Raw genomic sequence first — 17,144 nt, 5'->3', positions numbered from 1 at the left:
TAATTGTATATTTTCACTTTCCGCATTAATGTTCCCTTTTTCTATTTTGTTTAATGGAACATCGTCTGATGTGGAGGTTGTAAATTGGAACAATACATCCTCTTTTAATAAAGTTGCATCAGAATCAAGTTGGCAATTACTGTTATAAGGATTAGTATTCAAATTCAACATCATATTCTTCCTGATGACAAGGCGCACTACTTTTACAAAAGGATTGGCATCGTAAGCGCCATTGTTTATTCTAAGAATTAAAAATAATTTTTTTAAAACATCTGTGTTTAAGCAGGAAGTCATAAAAGATATTACAACATCGCCAAAGCTATGCGGTGACATTTACTGATTGTCGCAATGCTAAGAAACAAGGCGGAGATTTTGATCCAGAAGGTGTCATTACAAACCAATTAGTTATATTCTCTAATTGTTGTAACAAATCAATTTTGACAGAAGAATATGAATTAAAAATGACACGCTTGTTTAGATTAGGATCATGAGCAGATCTACTATTTAAATTATCATTAGTTGGTAGTTCCTCTGACTGTCGCTAGAGACATCATTGTCAGAAAGGCATGTACGTGTGTGCATTAATGATGTTAATAATACAGAACCTTAAAGTGGCTGCATTTGTAGTAGACTTCAGAGCTACTCTATACCAACTTCAAGCCAAAGAAGCACACCGCACCAACTTTAACTTAAGAAAGCTCTCTATTTTATCAATCATATATTCATATATTCATATTCATATTTCACCATATATTCATATTTTGCTATTTGTTATTTTATCACACCTCCATATCTTTTCTAATTTGATGCAATGTAATGGATACCAGAGAACTAACAGGAAATAATCACTAATCACCAGAGCGTCGAAACGCCTTATATATCATACCGCGGTGTGGAGCTGTGATTAGGCGATCGTAGCGTCGCTCCTAGTAAGTATTGTAATTTGTGTTTTAACACAAAAAGGAAAGAAGAATGTAAAGTTAATATGGTGTTAAACTAGTGATGTTAGTAATTCAAAGTTTAGAAAGATGTTTATGGTATAAGGATCACTTTTCGAGTAGACAATTTTGTAGGCATCTTTCGAATCGAATGACTTCGATCATTGACAGTGTAGAACGTCATGACATCGACCAGTAAAAGTACGAAAGAGGTTCTATTGTCTATCGTCGATGACATCGAGTTGATAGCGAAGTACGATTTAAATTTGCTACAAATATTTAAAATAAACATGTTTCAATAAATTGTGTTTAATTTTGTCCTTTTATTGCCGTTTTTATTATCCTAGAGAAATGATAGAAAATACGATAGTTCAAAAACCATTGAAACTGTCAAACGAAGAACACTCTCAACTAACGGAATTGTTAATTGCTAAGGACAACGAATTGAAAGCAATTCTAAAACGAGCGGCCGAGCAAGCAAAAATTAACCTGAAAATGGAAGCTTTAAAAGCCGAAGTTGAGAGACAAGACCAAGATATTCAACAATTGCAGCGACAATTAAAAGAGGCAGAACAAATTTTAGCCACTGCAATTTATCAAGCTAAACAAAAATTACAATCCATTGCCCGCGCTAATAAGAGACCTGTACCATCTGAAGAATTAATTAAATATGCACATAGAATAAGTGCGTCAAATGCTATATGTGCTCCACTTACCTGGCAACAAGGGGACCCTAGAAGACCTTATCCTACTGGTATATTATTTATTTGTTGCATTCCTATCATTTCTTTGTAAGTCATGAAAATTATATGTATTGTTACAGATATTGAAATGAGATTAGGTTATCTTGGAAGGTTAAGTGATCTTCCTTTAAATGGTCAGATGCCAGGTACTCATCCTGGAATATCATCAGATTTGCATAGACCTGGACATCCAGTAGGTGGTACGTTTGTAGGAATTTACTTTGTGTATATGTTTGCATATACATATACTGGTACACTTAAACTCATTTCGTTCCGAATGGAATAATGATTATTTCAGAACCACCTGTATCGCAAGCTAATCAATTTGCATGGCATTCGTCGGGTGAAATTCACATGTCTGTGAGTGGACAAGGAAGCGTTGCCATGAATACCCATAAGCAGGAAACAGAAGATGTTGAAGTTATGTCCACAGACTCTTCAAGTAGCTCATCTAGTGATTCTCAGTGAATATTGATTTTTTGTAGAGTTTGAGTAAACTGTTTTATGGATTCAGTATGATTTTAAGCAAATTGTATGCATATGAACGTCCAAACAAGTATTTTACAACGAGATACTAGATTTATTAGGGATTAATAGAGATTCTTCATTATTAGTTTTATAAATTTATTAATCCCTGATAAAATGAAGCGATGAGGATGTAACAATATAAATTATCATTATACCTTTTATACATTTATTACATTAGATTCAAGTAAAACACTTGGTAAAATACTGTGTAAGGATTGATCTGTGTAATACATCTCTGGATGTGTCTGAAATAGCAAATGATAATGGCTTTTTCCATTCTTACTAGAGATTATAATACCTCATCAATTTCTTCTGCTTACCAGTTGGACTTCATCTTTGAAATTCGCTTTTTGAAATAAAATATTTTGATTGACGAATATAAGACCCAACAGCTCACAATCTGCTCGAATTTTATCTATATCTTTATATAGTAAAAGTTGTTGCAATTTAAGTCCTGGAAACGTGAAAACTTTATTGTTGTATCCTGAGCTCATGATTTTCAATGCCATCCTGTAACATTTTACAATCGCACGTTAATGGAAATTTTGCCTGTCGAAATTTGGACGTATATGCATACCTTCTTAATTTTTGTATGCCCGTCATGGCTGCGCAAATAAGTAACGGAGGAAGTTGTGGAATTAAAGAACAGACGCGCACATAATTTTTTAAATACCAAGCGAATGATATTTTTATGGATAATTGTACATTTGGAGATTTTCTACGAAAAATGATAAATAGCGACGAGAATCATTATTCAGACATGAAATATGTATTTGTATTTGAACATATGAATTGTGAACATATATCATTTATTCTGTTTTGTTCGTACCGTAAATCGGGAGGAAGTTGTAATCCTCTCATCAAAGCTTCCGTGTTACCCATGTGTAAAAGAATGTATAATGCTTCCATTTGTGGACGATCATCGTTTAACATTAATTTTTTCATATCGCTATTAAATTCCAGAGAATTTTTTTTATCTTCAAACTCGTCGTATAAGTTTAACAAACGCATTATACATTCGGCGAGGTGTTGCTCATTGATTTTTGCATTAAATTCGGAAATACTTCGCTCGCATAATCTGCAATTGTTCCTCCGCATCCATTCTACTACTGTTAACACTGTACAATCTCCAAATTTACATTAAAAAATACGATATATCGTACCTCTGCTCAGAATAAACCAAAAATCGAACTATGGATTCCAACAACCGAATGTTCGTTGGGGCATCTATCCTTTGAATTGCAGCATCTTGCCTGATGGATCTGATACGATCAAAGATAAAATCATATACTACTACCCAATCAACATCGTTTCGCGTAGCTATCCTGAAATGAATTTACATACGTATGTATATGTACATTGATGTCCATAAATTTATTTAACTTGCTTTCACTCGTATGAGTAAATACTTGGTAAACAAATATCGAATCGTTGATAATAAGACTGGTGCTGGACGTAATTGTTTCATATCTGTCATATCTAATCCTGCTGCTGGACGGCTAAAACATTTTATCGTTTTTGCTGGATCTGCCTTCGGCAATTTTGCTCCCTTCGTAGTTTCATTGATCTCAAACTTGTGTAGTAGACCCTCCTTTTCTCTACTATAAGTATGTTGTGTTACGAATTATTAAAGATTTATTCTTAGCATAATTTAAATTTGTATTCACATTTGTATACGATGAAAATAAAATAATTGTGTATGATTCTTTATAATTAATTAAGTCTTTTCTTTCAAGCATTCAAAATGAAATGAAATGAAATGAAATGAAATGAAATGAAATGAAATGATAACCTTTATTTGTGATAAAATGAAAAATTATGTAGTATCATAAATTGTTCATTCAAATATAATTTACATCTATTTAATGCAAAAATTTTTATCAACAATAGAAAAGTAAACGGATGCAAGAGAGATAGTCACCGTTAAACTACCACAAAAAGATATTGATGTATAAATTATAAACAACAATTTACAAGAAAATTTTCGTCAAGATTTGTTTTGATTTCGCAATCGTGTATGATCGAATACATGATAGAATATAATTGGCACACGTATAACTTACATCCAACGTTCTTTGTCTGGACACATTAACAAACACGTTCCTTGTATAAATTCGGTCATTTTAAAGAAAATCCCTTAGAAATGAATGCTTATCGTGACTATCGCGTTTCGCATATGTATGCATGTACGTAAAAAGGTTATGTCAGTTATCCCTTGATCAATTCCGCTAAAACATTTACAGCGTTTTCTGACGAGCGGCACGTAATACAACGCGATTAATTGTAGCGTATGAGAATCGTAAAATTCGTAAAAACGAGTTGCGTTACCGTAGACGTTGGTTGACGTACTCTATAAATGAGATCCTACATGGTATACACATATATTTACGTATGCATCGGTTATCAAATAGTTATATATGTAATACAATTTTTCTTATAGTACAAATTACAAGTGGAATTGAAATAATCGCATGATGGTTGTTCTTTTATAGATTTATTTCCTTATTTTGAAATAAGAAAGTCTCGTATACATATGCGCATCTTAAATGATGGAATTTAAAATGAGAACGTATTAAGAATGATCGAGGAAAACGTCCTTGTGGATTACGCACGATACACCTGCTATTGCGTAGTCACTTTATCGACATCACCGTTATTACACGAAGGTTAACGTTCTTGCGTAAACTTTCTCTTCTCTTTCTTCTTCTTCTTTGTCTTCATTGTAAATATTAATAAAACTAAAACAAAGTTAATTATACTATATTTCTCTACCTTAAAACAATGATAATAATCCAGAATCTATAGTCTAGATTGACTAAACTGATCTATGCCGGTGATAATCAACGACGACATTACGCGGTAAATGCATGTATTCGATATCATCGAATTTTCTTGAAATTTTCGCGTGGAACGATAAAAGGAAACGACCACGTCAAAATCGCGTTTGATCCTCAACATAATTTTGTAGTCACTTGGTCTCATTTCCTGGTTGAGGCAACAAATTCCTTTCGCGAGCCTTTACGATGCTTCCATATATATATACATATGTATATGCTTATATACATATGTATATACTTTATTCATTACATGTTTGTAATGTTCGACCTTCTTTCGAGCTCATTTTTCGAGAAATGTAATAATTGCGTAATAAAAATGCTCAAATGTTTTACATTTTGATTATGAATACCTGATATTGTCGTCGCGTTTCAATTTCAATTCCTGCTTTTGTCCAAACAAAAACGTTTAAACGTTCGTAGGAAAAATCATCTTGCGTCGATCTAATCATAGAAATATCCATTAATATTTCCTTTATACGATTATTAATGTTGCCGTTCCATAAGCATATCGATTGTATCTTTAGCTGTATTATATATCTATTTATATGTATCCATACTTGGAATTGGACATTACGTGAGAAATTTTTCATAAAAATTATAACTGTCATTGTCATTTAAGTCGATCGTCATCGTCGCCGTTACTAAATCATTGCTATTTCTATTTATATGCGATAAAGGTTGAGAAGGGATAAACGATTTTATACATTTATGCATATGTATATGTATGTCACGTGTAATTTTAATGGGAAAACCGTGACGCATGTCCGCGTTCGATCGCCAGATTCTTCGAAAAAATTCATACTCAACTCTAAAGTTTCGCTATGTAGGTATGTTAAAAACGAATGATGATTAAATCGTTCAACGATTGATACTTCAGGTTATACGTTGCAGTCTTTCATGTAAAAAGACACTCGTTATCTTAAATTGTTGTGCGAAGCAGTGTGATATGAGCAATTATGTATGTATAGGTATAGAAAGTGATCCTTATTCTGACTGTAAAATGAAATCTTTTATCGTGTTGTCTTATGTATCAAGGGCGATTTTATGATAAGCGCGAATCATTTTCTATCTAAAAATTTGTCAAATTTTTAAATTTCGTTTATTTTTCATTCATATTTATTGAGAAACTCGCAGATTTAAAAAAAAAATCACTTTGAAACGCATTCGCTTCACAGAGAATCTTTGTCGTTTAGTTTTCTCATAAAAATTCAAATAATAATTCCGTTACTAATTACATATATATATTACTAGTTGTAACATACAAGTAACTAACTACTACAAGTAACAAACAAGTAAGCGAATTCTTCAAAGTGTTTATTCTCTACTTTATTTGCATATATAGAAAAATGCAGTTCTATCCGGGGCAATCTGGTTTTATTTCATCTGATGAACAAGATCATTTTTGGAGTGTCAGATAAATGGGCTTCGTTATCATTTTAATAAGATAAAACAATACAGTTACGTAATCTGATTATAATATCACAGCAAATATCATTAAGAATTATCTGTTTCATGAATATTCTGTTCATCCATTCGTACTTAAACTCGATTTACAGCAGCATCGTATAGCACTGTAGGTACATCAAGAAGGGAAGTTTACTCGATAATGTATCATCGATACGCCAGAATATTTCTTTCAAGAATATCGATGGAAATTCCCACGATGTTTCCTCACAGGGGAAGAACAATTACAAGAGGAAATAACACGAAACCGTTGACGTCTACATCGTGATGTAGACACACGTTAATCGGGTAAAGTAAGAGGACCGTTGGTAAATCGTGGGGTACGCGTGACCTCCAGGAAATCCTTGTATAGAGAAACGAGCATCGCTACATTCATCCAGTCTTTCTTAAAACACCGTTGATTTTACACAGCCGCATACGTATTGAGACGAGCAGACGCGAATAGGAGATCGACGTTATCGTAAAACTGTTAGATCTGTTAGATCATTAAACTTATGCTTTGCTTTCTTTTTCTTTCTATTTCTCGTTCTTTCTCCCTTTTTCTATGCGATAAACGACACATAATATTATGTCCGCATATTGTTGCAACGAAACATTAAAAGAAAAAGATTCGTTGACGGCTATTCTCGGTCAATCGTAAAGACAAATTGTCGGATAATCACATTTGATCAGCAGCTTGAAGGGAATACTGTTTGACGTAAGTTTATGCTTTTTCATGTAAGAAGTGCATATGGATATCGAAATGTATAAAAAACGATCGGAAAGTACCGACAACAACCTTATATAATGCGGTATATGTGTGTGTCTACATTTCACATACATATATTGATTTTGAGATTTTAAAGTATATGATTTATTATGCAGATTATCAAAAATTAACAAGACATTAACAATCAACAATACAGATTGTCATTTGTCCGATCAAATTGTTGTTACTTTGCTATTAAACATCTAAAACTGGTATCCACTTCGCGTACATAATATGCGTGATACGAAATCACTCCTCGTTAACTATTTGGTTTGTCGAAATTTAAAACACTTGTTTACACACACTTATTCACATCAGCTTTTTATGATACTTAGATTAGATAAAGTGAAATGTATTGCATTTGTTCCCTCTATTCGTTCGTTGTCAATCTCAATATTGAATGCACTGTCTGTTCGCGATGTTTGTGCAATTTCTTTTGCCGGTAAAGTGCAACACTATCGGACAATTGTAAATCGTGCGAATATTCATTTCGTATGCCCGTAATATCGGGCAACTCTGTAAATTTGCAGATCGTGCCGAAGATGACGCATCAAAAAGTGACATTATTTTTGATAGAGTTCTTTTTACTGCTTCGCTGCTTTCTTTCGGGTAAGTGAAAACAAATACATACATCATAAAAGAAGTCAATTAGTTGACATTAGTTATTCGCATCGATTTCCACGCAAACAGGGAAGAGTTCTAATTTTCTACAGCATATACAGTATATACTTTAAAATAGAATAACTTTTTCAAAATTGAACCAAACTATTTGGTGTTTTTTTTCCGAGAGGTTAGACGGATTACTTTACTAGATGATGTATAAAAAAGATTTCGAAAAAATTGCAGTCAATTGGAATCACAAAGAGAAAAGTAAAGTTTATTTTTTATAACTTTTTTATCTGGTCCTATAATAAAATTTTAAACAACATGGTTTGAAGATTTATGCCCGTTATACATATACATGTTGAAAATTTTATCGAAATCAATTGATACGGAAATAAGCGATAGGCATCGAAAGATGTAAGAATCTTTCGATTTTAAGCCGAAAGTCATGAAAAACCACCATTTTTACCATTTTTTTTTTTTACTTGTACATGTTTGTACCTCATAACAGCGTTATCAATGAAATTTTCACCATGTATATAACTGCCAAAAAATAAATCTTCAAAACGCGTTGTTTAAATTTTCATTACTGGTCTAGAAACAAAGGTTATAAAAAATGAGTTCGTTCTTTTTTTAAGAAATTATTAATTTCTTTTTTTCAATTTTTAAAAAGATTTTTTTATACGTCTATCGATTAACGAACCACGAATACCTTTCTACTTGAAAGTACTAGTACAATTTTTATTATTGGATAATCCTTTATTTCTTTAGAAACTATCGTAACGTTGCGCAATGATTTTGAATTCGGAGACATTGACCCGGAGATAGCGGATGAATTAGACTGGACGAAACATCCTTGTCGGCGAAATTGCAAAGACGATGATCCACCGATGGAATGTCGTTACGTCTTTAGATTAGAAGCTTATTATACAATGAGCAAAGCGTGCTACGATTGCCCATTCAATGTTACGGATTGCTTTCGTGAACATTGTATTCCGGCAGACGGTATTCAAAGATCGATTTTAGTAATAAACCGACAAATGCCTGGGCCGCCTATCGAGGTATGTATGTACGATATACAACCGAATAGCGCGTGTTATAAATCCGTCGATTGAAACTGATACTGGGACGTGTAAAATGCTAAAAATCAAAATTGATTTTTTTAATGACTTTGGTCTTCCTTTTCTTTTTCTCTCCCGATGACAACCGTGTATACGTGTTCTAATAATTGGTTTAGTTTGTTATTTATTGTTATTAATTATCACAAAAGTACATGTATTGATCTATATATAATCTATAGTCTTTACAATGTTCAACGACATGGTATGTAACATACATATATAACATATGTAACCATTCCCTGATAGAAATGATTTAAATTCATATTTAGTTACGGATATTGGCATATTCGAAGAAAATTCATACTCCGTAATATCCTAACTCTAACTGATATTCATATACATACGTAGTTACATACGTAGTAGACATAGCTAAATTAGAATCTATTTATTTATTAACGAGTAAATTATCTACTCCGTCGTAGGTGTGCCAAGGTGACAGGATAATAGTCGATGTAATAAATTTATTGCATTCTGAGAGTACGACAATGCATTGGCATGGTCAACATCATGTTAAAACGCCGTACATGGATGGTGTACCCTACGTATCTCAATGTCCGATTTCGCCAGGTTCAACTTTTCGTTATGATTACATTGCCACAGAAGCAGGCACGCATTTTTGGCATTCTCATTTAGGTACGAGAGCATTATCAATTAAACGTTCCATTTCTCGTTTGTTTGTCAAATCGGTCAACCGTTTTTAATGAAAATCCGAATTTTTAGGCTTCCAACGAGGTGACGGAGTATACGGTGCATTAATCGTACGTACACCACCGAAAGTGAATTGGCATAAAATCTTGTACGATATCGACGAACATACTATCCTGATCTCAGATTGGACTCACGAATTAGGAATTGATAAATTTTTAAGTCATCATCATGCAGGAGGAGATAATAAACCACCCAATATATTGGTTAATGGTTTAGGTCGTTTCGTAGTTAATCGACACGGAAAGAATATATCTGCTATAATGCCAACTGCAACATTTACCGTTAAACAGGTAACCTTAAAGCATTAAGGCAGATAAACAAATAATTTATGCTGAAGATTTACAGTTATCACGTCTCTTTTAATTTACATTTACATTTACAGAATGCTAGATACAGATTTAGGCTTATCAACGCCGAATTTCTTAATTGCCCGATCGAATTATCAATCGACAATCATACTATACGTGTAATTAGTTCAGATGGACGTGATATCGAACCTGTCGAAGGTACGTACAAGTATAAAAGGAAGCAAAAAGGAGGGAGAAAGAAAATGATAAGGAAAGGGATTTCTTAACGCAGAATTTATAATTCTAGCGGGATCTTTGATAAGCTACGCTGGCGAAAGATTCGACTTTGTCATTGAAACTGATCAAAACGTGGACAACTATTGGATACGACTTCGCGGATTAATGGATTGTGACGAAAGATTTACCAAAGCCCATCAGGTTGCTATATTACGATACGAAGGTGCGGCCAAGAAAGATCCAAAGGGTGTGGTTGCGTACGAACGCGAATCCAACGATTCTATGGGTCAGGTGTGTTTATGTGTACCCTGCTCGAATTTTTCAATTTATCATATATCTATATTTATACGAATGTAAACATGTGAAATGCAATAAGATGTGCATATAACAAATGTCTTTTTCTTTCAGCGAGTAAATGCTTTAAACGAGGGTACAGAAACTGATAAAAGTATCAGTATACCACTGTTAAAAGCTATGGACAAAAATGACGAATCTAATACTGCACCTCCTGATTATCAATTTTATGTGTCCTATGACTTTTACAAAAAAGATAATCCTCATTTTCATAGGAGCAACCTTTATGGATTTGATCAAGGTAATGCCGCCCATATTGACCAAAGATGTAATAGATATACAATATATGTATATGTATAACATAAGACATATATGTAAGTAACATTTGATAAATTTCTTGTCTGCTTGATGCAATTTCTAGTAAAGGATACAAAGCGAGTGCTCACTCCTCAATTAAACCATATATCAATGAAATTACCTTCCATGCCTTTGTTATCTCAAAGAGATTTCATTGATTCAGATCAATTTTGTAATGCGAGTACTGTTAAACATTGTGTGCAAGATTATTGTGCTTGCACTCACGTGCTCCGAGTAGATCTTGGTAGCGTGGTGGAAGTAGTTTTAGTGGATGAAGGTTTGGAAATTATTTTATATTATCTATCCATAAAAATCACACGATTGAAATTGCTTGATTTTTCATTATTTATTTTTTAGGTTTTGCTTATGACGCGAATCATCCATTCCACCTTCATGGCTATCAATTTCGCGTGATTGCAATGCAGAGAGTCGGCAAAAACGTCACCGTTGACCAAATAAAAGCATTGGATAAAAAGGGAGCGATACAACGAAATCTTGACCGTGCTCCGTTAAAAGACACTGTAACAGTGCCGGATGGTGGTTATACCATTGTACGATTTCATGCGAACAACCCAGGTATTTCTGACAGATAATCAGAGCACAGTATACTATACGTTCGTTCGATATCTTTACAAATTTTATATTATGGTCATTTTTATCAATTTTAGGCTATTGGTTGTTTCACTGTCACATTGAGTTTCACGCGGAAGTCGGAATGTCCTTGATTTTTAAAGTTGGTGAACACAAAGATATGTTGCCAGTACCAAATAATTTTCCTTTGTGCGGTAATTGGCAACCTGAAGATATACGATTTAAATCAAATGCCGCCAGCATTTTATTAAACACTGCGGAAAATTCCGTAATAGAAAATTCAAGCACGACACTGGATAAAATGACTGAAAACAGTATACAGCAATACATAAAGGTGTTACCGCAAATTCTAAAAACGTTACATATCTCATCTTCGGCTAGCATCTCAGTTATTCCGTATTTCTTGATTTCTTGTTCTTCTTTTATCGCTATAATCTATAAGATTGTGTAAAAACGGAGGTCGTTTGTAAATATATATACTGTATTAATCTTCCCATTACAGCTAAATAAGTGATACACAAGTGATATGTAACATTCTCTCATGTGAGATGTTAACTTCACTTGGTTATTTGAAATCACCAAACAATCGTGTTACCAAGTAATATTTGATATACAGGGTATATGTTTTAACGGAAAACGGTAGAATATCGTATAACAAGCTGAAGATATTAAAGAACTGTCCTTGCAAGAATAATCTGATATCGAGATAATATATTACAAAGTACATACATTAAAATGCATTATCTGATATAGATAACTATTCCCCATGAATCGTATGTATCTCTTTTTAAAGATATTTCACGTTCATTGTCAACGGCAATTGCATATCGTTTTATTCGTTTCAGTAAATATTGTCACATACATAAATATAGCGTTTCATTTAAAAGAATTACTTCACTTACAGAAAAGCTATTTATTTATATGACACATAATCAATCCTCTTTCAAATCAAACCAAAGATTTGTAACAACATTCATATATGTATATATATATCTTCAGTTCTTTATATGATATCACACTGGTTCCAGTTAAAAAGGACAACCTGTATTATTAAATGCAAACTGCGATATTAAATGAAGTTGAATACACATTATACGTATTTTATTACTTAGTATTGTAACAAAAAGGAAATGTTAAACAGGAGAAACGTCCATTTGTGTTCTAATCTACTTTCAATTGTAAGTAGTTCTATTTATTGAGTATTTCTACGCTGTGATATAAATATTATAAGCATATCTATTAAAGATTAAATACTGTTAATTGCAGAGAAACATTACTTGTAGTAAGTATGTAGCTAACTTACTTCTTGTTTTTACATTTAATAATACGTGCGAGCGAATGGTTGATGAATATTCTCATGTTATGTTACATTGTTTTGTAAATGATTATAAAGTTTGATATAAAATTTATGATAAATCAAAAAATGTTGTTTTATCCATCCCTTGTCGTAATATTTCGTGCGTGACAATCTGTTGAAAATTTTTTATGTGTAAACATAGTCGACGTATTACAAATGTATGTGTGTAAATTCACATGTAAGCTACTTTAACATCATTTTTGAATTTTATCAATGTAAGGAAAAAGAATTTATGACGTGATCAACAAAAAAACGATGAACAAAAAGCTTATATTGATCGCGTATATATAGCATGTAACAATATCAGGAGTACGAGAGGTTTCTTAAGCTTCAAAGCTTTATTTATTGCATGTATTGTCAATGATTATATTTTTTAAACTTACATTAATGTTCCTTTTAACAATTTTCAGAAGACAGAAGTTATACAGTTAAATATCATTACATGTTTCTTGAGAACCAGGAGATGGACAAATTGCATAACATACATCTTTTTGAGGTGGCCTTTGTAGGGGATGTGCCAGTAGTTTAGCCATACTGTCATGCAATTTTGCTGCGTTCCTTCCTACTTCTAATATGTATGAAAAATTTGTTGTATCCAATTTTGCTATTTCAGAATAAACTTCTTCGCATAAATTTTCTGAGCAAGGTGGTTCATGTACATACAATACATCTATAAAAAAATATGGATTTCTTGTAAGAGTATCTAAAGGTTTTTTATCAATATGAAATTTTGGTACACTGTTGGAGCGTGAATACACTAAAATTACTCTGACAACAAATGCTGGAACAGCTGTGTCATGTTCTTTTGTTGGTAGAGGTAAGTTTCGTTGTATTTCATCAAACATTTGCCCAAAATCGTATGATTTTTTATCTTCTTCTAGAAGATCATCATTAATAAGATTCAAGTGATTAACAATGCTGTTGGTGTTATTGGTAAAATCGCATATCCATTGAGAGCTGTGAGAATTCAAAATCATTAATGCATATTCATGACTATGTTGAATGATAGATTTAATGTAAATAAAATTTTCAATAGTTCGTTTTATCATAAACAGAGGCATATAGCTAGCTCCTGTAGAAAGTTTAAAAGGAGTACAATTTCTCTCCCTTGTCGTATCGATTACGAATAGAATTTTCTCAGGTAAATTCATTCCTGACAAATTTCGCACCAACGTGTTATCTTCATCGGAGTATGATGACTTGAGATCCGGAATAAAACACGAAGCGCTGCCAGTGTTACTCATTTTCTACTGGATGTAGGTTAGCATCTCCGAGAATTTTGTTAACAAGTTAATATCATTCGTAGGTCGTTTTCTATGCATTGTTTTCCTATTACAACAGTAATTCGTATAAATTATTAATATAATATGTGTATATGTATTTGTATGTATGTGTTTACTGTTTATAACGTTTTCGTGTGATACATAAATCTCATCGGCCAGTTAACTTACATATGTCTGACATTGTTGCATGCAAACAAGAATATGAAAGCGAGTAAAATACAATTGGTCTTTTCCCCGTAAACAATTGTTTCGTTTCACAGTGCTTCTGATTGACTTTAAGCATATAGCACAACACGAAAGTTTCTCGATACAATATGCTTGCTTTGAAAGATTATGGTAGTAGTGATGATAACAGTGAACCTGAAAATGAGAGTGAAATTAAAAAGAGGGAGGTTAACTGTATTGTTGATTCTACCAACGTTTCTGTCGTTAATTCTATTTCTGCAGGAAATTTGACTGCATCTATAAATATGCAAATTTGTTCTGCACCAGAAGTAATACCAACGGTGAATATTCGTTGATAAATTTTTTTCATTAATTCACATAGGTTAAAAATTAGTTTTATGTTGCATTGATTCAACCAAGGATTATTTAAAAATACAAACAATTTTGAAATTATTCTCTTAAATAGTACAGTAATTAATACTTGTTATAATCGTTATACTACAGGGAACTGAGTTATGTATGAATCATGTAGATTCAACTGTGAAAGAAATAATGCACAACCCTAAATATGAAGAACTTTTTGCGCCGGATGTTGGTCCAGAAAATCCATTTAAAACGCAACAGCAACGTGCTGTAAAAAATATGCTTTCTGGATATGTAGAGAAAGCTCATATAAGTGAGTTTCAGTTTGAAAATCAAAGAAGAACATTTGCCAGTTACGGTATGTATTATAATAATAATAGCGTAATGATAGAAATCTTAAAAGGAACCATGCATTGCAATACGATTATAGGTTTTTGCAAATGTATTTTATAGGATATGCACTAGATCCGACTGTAGATGGTAGTGCAGACGAGGGTAAAACAATTATTGGTGCAAAAGATGCAGCTGAAGAATCTGGTGGTAAAACTGTATTTGAAAATACAACATTAAGGGCTTCTGACAAAAGAAAACGTCACAGAAATGATGATCCTGCAGATATTGAAGGATTCTTGGGTCCATGGGGTGGATATGTGGATGAAAAACGAATTATCAAACCAACTGAGGAAGAAGCTGCGGAATTAGAAGAAATATTAGCGAAAAGAAACAGAAGGGGAAAACCAACAGAGGAAAAACCGCTTGAAGAAAAAACAGTATTACATAGTACTATCGTGATAACTTTTAAATATGTAAATTATTTGAATAACGAGAGAAATTTTGTAATTATGATTAAACTCTTTTTAGTTAAAGATAGTGTGGATTATCAGGGCAGATCATTTTTACACGCGCCACAGGATGTTGGGGTGAATTTGAGGTCAGAGTCACCACCTGACAGATGTTTCTTACCAAAAGCACAAATTCATACTTGGGAGGGACATACCAAAGGTATTTCACAGATCAGATGGTTCCCACATACTGCGCATTTGTTACTTTCTAGTAGTATGGATTGTAGGGTGAAGGTATGTATTCGAATTTTCTGTGAAAAGTAATATGAAAAACAAATGTCAAGTTGTAATGTTGTTTATATGGTATTAATTATAGTTGTGGGAAGTTTATAAAGAAAGAAGATGTATCCGAACTTATTATGGTCATCGTCAAGCTGTAAGAGACATAAGCTTTGATAATGATGGGAAAAGATTTTTGTCTGCTGGATATGACCGTTATGTAAAATTGTGGGATACAGAAACTGGTGCTTGCGTAAGTCGATTTACAAGCAGAAAAATTCCATACTGTGTGAAATTTAATCCTGATCCAGATAAGCAACATTTGTTCGTAGCAGGGACTAGTGATAAAAAGATTATCTGTGTAAGTTATAAACATTATATTCTGATGTTTGAGGGATTTTATAAATGTCAGTTTCATAGATAATAAATTATGCATGCCTTTTACAGTGGGATATACGTTCCGGTGAGATAACACAAGAATATGACAGACATTTGGGAGCTGTAAACACGATAACATTCGTAGATGAAAATCGAAGATTTGTAACGACTTCGGACGATAAAAGTCTGAGAGTATGGGAATGGGATATACCGGTCGATATGAAATACATAGCTGATCCTTCGATGCATTCTATGCCAGCAGTTACACCCTCTCCTAATCAAAAGTGGCTGGCGTGTCAGAGCATGGATAATAAAATTGTTATATTTTCTGCATTAAACAGATTTAAAATGAATCGTAAGAAAACATTTACGGGACACATGGTCGCTGGCTATGCGTGCGGTTTGGATTTTTCTCCTGACATGAGGTAATAAAATTGTTATTAATTCCTGTAAAATTCTTTTGGCATGGCACAATTTAATTCCTTTATTCTAATTTTAAGTTACCTTGTATCGGGAGATGCGGATGGAAAATGTTATATATGGGATTGGAAAACGACAAAATTGTATAAAAAATGGAAAGCACATGATGGTGTTTGTATCGATGTATTATGGCATCCTCATGAACCTTCGAGATTAGCCACAGCTGGTTGGGATGCAAAAATAAAATATTGGGATTAAAAGAATTGTAGATCGTGTTTTTACAAAATTTATTGTGCTTTCTGTTTATTCTTGTATTTGTATTTTATATAACATGTATAAATAGATTTACTCTGTACATATATTTTCAATTACGTACCATTAATAAAAATACATAATTATAAAAAATTGAAATTGAAATTGAAAATGAAATTTTCAATTTTTGAGCGACGATTCGTTGACACGATACGAAATGTACGTAAATATATTACTTTTTTAAATAATAAATCACCGTATTAAATATTTAAGAGAAAGATGTTACTGTGCGTTAGTTAACAATTTTTATTACATACTTTTTTTCGTTAAATTTCTGATTACGTTTCTGATTAGACACAAGTGATACATGTAAGTGTACATATAAGGGTAATACACTTCATTGACGATT

At 32.7% G+C, this 17,144-nt stretch overlaps 5 protein-coding genes across 12 annotated transcripts; 3 read left to right on the top strand and 2 right to left on the bottom strand.

Moving 5' to 3' along the window:
• The first annotated feature begins 639 nt into the window (after positions 1 to 639).
• LOC100749708 (mediator of RNA polymerase II transcription subunit 4) lies at positions 640 to 2,462 on the top strand. Its single transcript, XM_003485587.4, has 5 exons — positions 640 to 933; positions 1,074 to 1,191; positions 1,286 to 1,692; positions 1,762 to 1,881; positions 1,980 to 2,462. The coding sequence occupies exons 2-5, from the start codon at positions 1,121 to 1,123 to the stop codon at positions 2,147 to 2,149; spliced, it is 768 nt and encodes a 255-aa protein (XP_003485635.1). The 5' UTR covers positions 640 to 933; positions 1,074 to 1,120; the 3' UTR covers positions 2,150 to 2,462.
• On the bottom strand, positions 2,289 to 5,205 carry LOC100749586 (SAC3 domain-containing protein 1). Of its 4 annotated transcripts, none has more exons than XM_033324788.1 (7): positions 4,829 to 5,205; positions 3,619 to 3,810; positions 3,373 to 3,534; positions 3,039 to 3,287; positions 2,787 to 2,927; positions 2,530 to 2,719; positions 2,289 to 2,454 (listed from the first exon to the last, which is right to left on the bottom strand). In XM_033324788.1, the coding sequence occupies exons 2-7, from the start codon at positions 3,684 to 3,686 to the stop codon at positions 2,368 to 2,370; spliced, it is 897 nt and encodes a 298-aa protein (XP_033180679.1). In that variant the 5' UTR covers positions 3,687 to 3,810; positions 4,829 to 5,205; the 3' UTR covers positions 2,289 to 2,367. The 4 variants fall into 4 exon arrangements, with proteins under 4 accessions (XP_033180679.1, XP_012249422.1, XP_012249418.1 ...); XM_012393999.3 differs by having other exon boundaries at positions 3,619 to 3,807; XM_012393995.3 differs by lacking the exon at positions 4,829 to 5,205 and adding an exon at positions 4,273 to 4,798 and having other exon boundaries at positions 3,619 to 3,807.
• A 1,217-nt stretch (positions 5,206 to 6,422) lies between these two features.
• LOC100749466 (laccase-1-like) lies at positions 6,423 to 12,854 on the top strand. 3 transcript variants are annotated; one of them, XM_003485585.4, is made up of 11 exons: positions 6,423 to 7,207; positions 7,789 to 7,867; positions 8,633 to 8,922; positions 9,405 to 9,615; positions 9,703 to 9,980; positions 10,073 to 10,196; positions 10,285 to 10,505; positions 10,623 to 10,809; positions 10,930 to 11,142; positions 11,223 to 11,441; positions 11,534 to 12,854. In XM_003485585.4, exons 2-11 carry the CDS (start codon positions 7,801 to 7,803, stop codon positions 11,905 to 11,907), a joined length of 2,184 nt encoding a protein of 727 aa, XP_003485633.1. In that variant the 5' UTR covers positions 6,423 to 7,207; positions 7,789 to 7,800; the 3' UTR covers positions 11,908 to 12,854. The 3 variants fall into 3 exon arrangements, 2 of the variants coding, with proteins under 2 accessions (XP_003485633.1, XP_012249411.1); XR_002947989.2 differs by lacking the exon at positions 6,423 to 7,207 and having other exon boundaries at positions 7,753 to 7,867; positions 11,534 to 12,634; positions 12,723 to 12,854; XM_012393988.3 differs by lacking the exon at positions 6,423 to 7,207 and having other exon boundaries at positions 7,738 to 7,867.
• LOC100749275 (BRISC and BRCA1-A complex member 1) lies at positions 12,531 to 14,466 on the bottom strand. Of its 3 annotated transcripts, none has more exons than XM_033324789.1 (3): positions 14,265 to 14,466; positions 13,197 to 14,142; positions 12,531 to 12,925 (listed from the first exon to the last, which is right to left on the bottom strand). In XM_033324789.1, exon 2 carries the CDS (start codon positions 14,055 to 14,057, stop codon positions 13,242 to 13,244), a length of 816 nt encoding a protein of 271 aa, XP_033180680.1. In that variant the 5' UTR covers positions 14,058 to 14,142; positions 14,265 to 14,466; the 3' UTR covers positions 12,531 to 12,925; positions 13,197 to 13,241. The 3 variants fall into 3 exon arrangements, with proteins under 3 accessions (XP_033180680.1, XP_012249425.1, XP_024228176.1); XM_012394002.3 differs by having other exon boundaries at positions 12,531 to 13,028; positions 13,199 to 14,142; XM_024372408.2 differs by having other exon boundaries at positions 12,531 to 13,028; positions 13,199 to 14,361.
• Positions 14,377 to 16,851, top strand: LOC100749153 (pre-mRNA-processing factor 17). The gene is made up of 7 exons (XM_003485582.4): positions 14,377 to 14,602; positions 14,766 to 14,982; positions 15,078 to 15,404; positions 15,486 to 15,700; positions 15,783 to 16,046; positions 16,133 to 16,488; positions 16,564 to 16,851. Exons 1-7 carry the CDS (start codon positions 14,411 to 14,413, stop codon positions 16,739 to 16,741), a joined length of 1,749 nt encoding a protein of 582 aa, XP_003485630.1. The 5' UTR covers positions 14,377 to 14,410; the 3' UTR covers positions 16,742 to 16,851.
• The last annotated feature ends 293 nt before the right edge of the window (positions 16,852 to 17,144 follow it).

This window comes from Bombus impatiens, unplaced genomic scaffold (genome assembly GCF_000188095.3).
Source record: "Bombus impatiens unplaced genomic scaffold, BIMP_2.2 scf_0064, whole genome shotgun sequence".
In the NCBI taxonomy this organism is placed as follows: domain Eukaryota; kingdom Metazoa; phylum Arthropoda; class Insecta; order Hymenoptera; family Apidae; genus Bombus; species Bombus impatiens.
Note: the sequence above shows the minus strand (reverse complement) of the source record. Positions and strands in the feature narration are given on the sequence as shown.

Bases quoted from the DNA above. Each gene is read 5' to 3' on its own strand.
- LOC100749708 (XM_003485587.4), top strand. From the start codon at position 1,121: ATGACATCGACCAGTAAAAGTACGAAAGAGGTTCTATTGTCTATCGTC. The intron at 1,693-1,761 runs GTATATTATTTA...GTATTGTTACAG, and splicing joins TAGAAGACCTTATCCTACTG to ATATTGAAATGAGATTAGGT. The intron at 1,882-1,979 runs GTACGTTTGTAG...TGATTATTTCAG, and splicing joins ACCTGGACATCCAGTAGGTG to AACCACCTGTATCGCAAGCT.
- LOC100749586 (XM_003485586.4), bottom strand. From the start codon at position 4,331: ATGACCGAATTTATACAAGGAACGTGTTTGTTAATGTGTCCAGACAAA. The intron at 3,811-4,272 runs GTAAGTTATACG...ACATACTTATAG, and splicing joins CCAGACAAAGAACGTTGGAT to TAGAGAAAAGGAGGGTCTAC. The intron at 2,928-3,038 runs GTACGAACAAAA...CATTTTTCGTAG, and splicing joins CAACTTCCTCCCGATTTACG to AAAATCTCCAAATGTACAAT.
- LOC100749466 (XM_012393988.3), top strand. From the start codon at position 7,753: ATGCCCGTAATATCGGGCAACTCTGTAAATTTGCAGATCGTGCCGAAG. The intron at 9,981-10,072 runs GTAACCTTAAAG...TTACATTTACAG, and splicing joins CAACATTTACCGTTAAACAG to AATGCTAGATACAGATTTAG. The intron at 10,506-10,622 runs GTGTGTTTATGT...TTTTTCTTTCAG, and splicing joins CCAACGATTCTATGGGTCAG to CGAGTAAATGCTTTAAACGA.
- LOC100749275 (XM_033324789.1), bottom strand. From the start codon at position 14,057: ATGAGTAACACTGGCAGCGCTTCGTGTTTTATTCCGGATCTCAAGTCA.
- LOC100749153 (XM_003485582.4), top strand. From the start codon at position 14,411: ATGCTTGCTTTGAAAGATTATGGTAGTAGTGATGATAACAGTGAACCT. The intron at 15,701-15,782 runs GTATGTATTCGA...TATTAATTATAG, and splicing joins GTATGGATTGTAGGGTGAAG to TTGTGGGAAGTTTATAAAGA. The intron at 16,489-16,563 runs GTAATAAAATTG...TCTAATTTTAAG, and splicing joins GATTTTTCTCCTGACATGAG to TTACCTTGTATCGGGAGATG.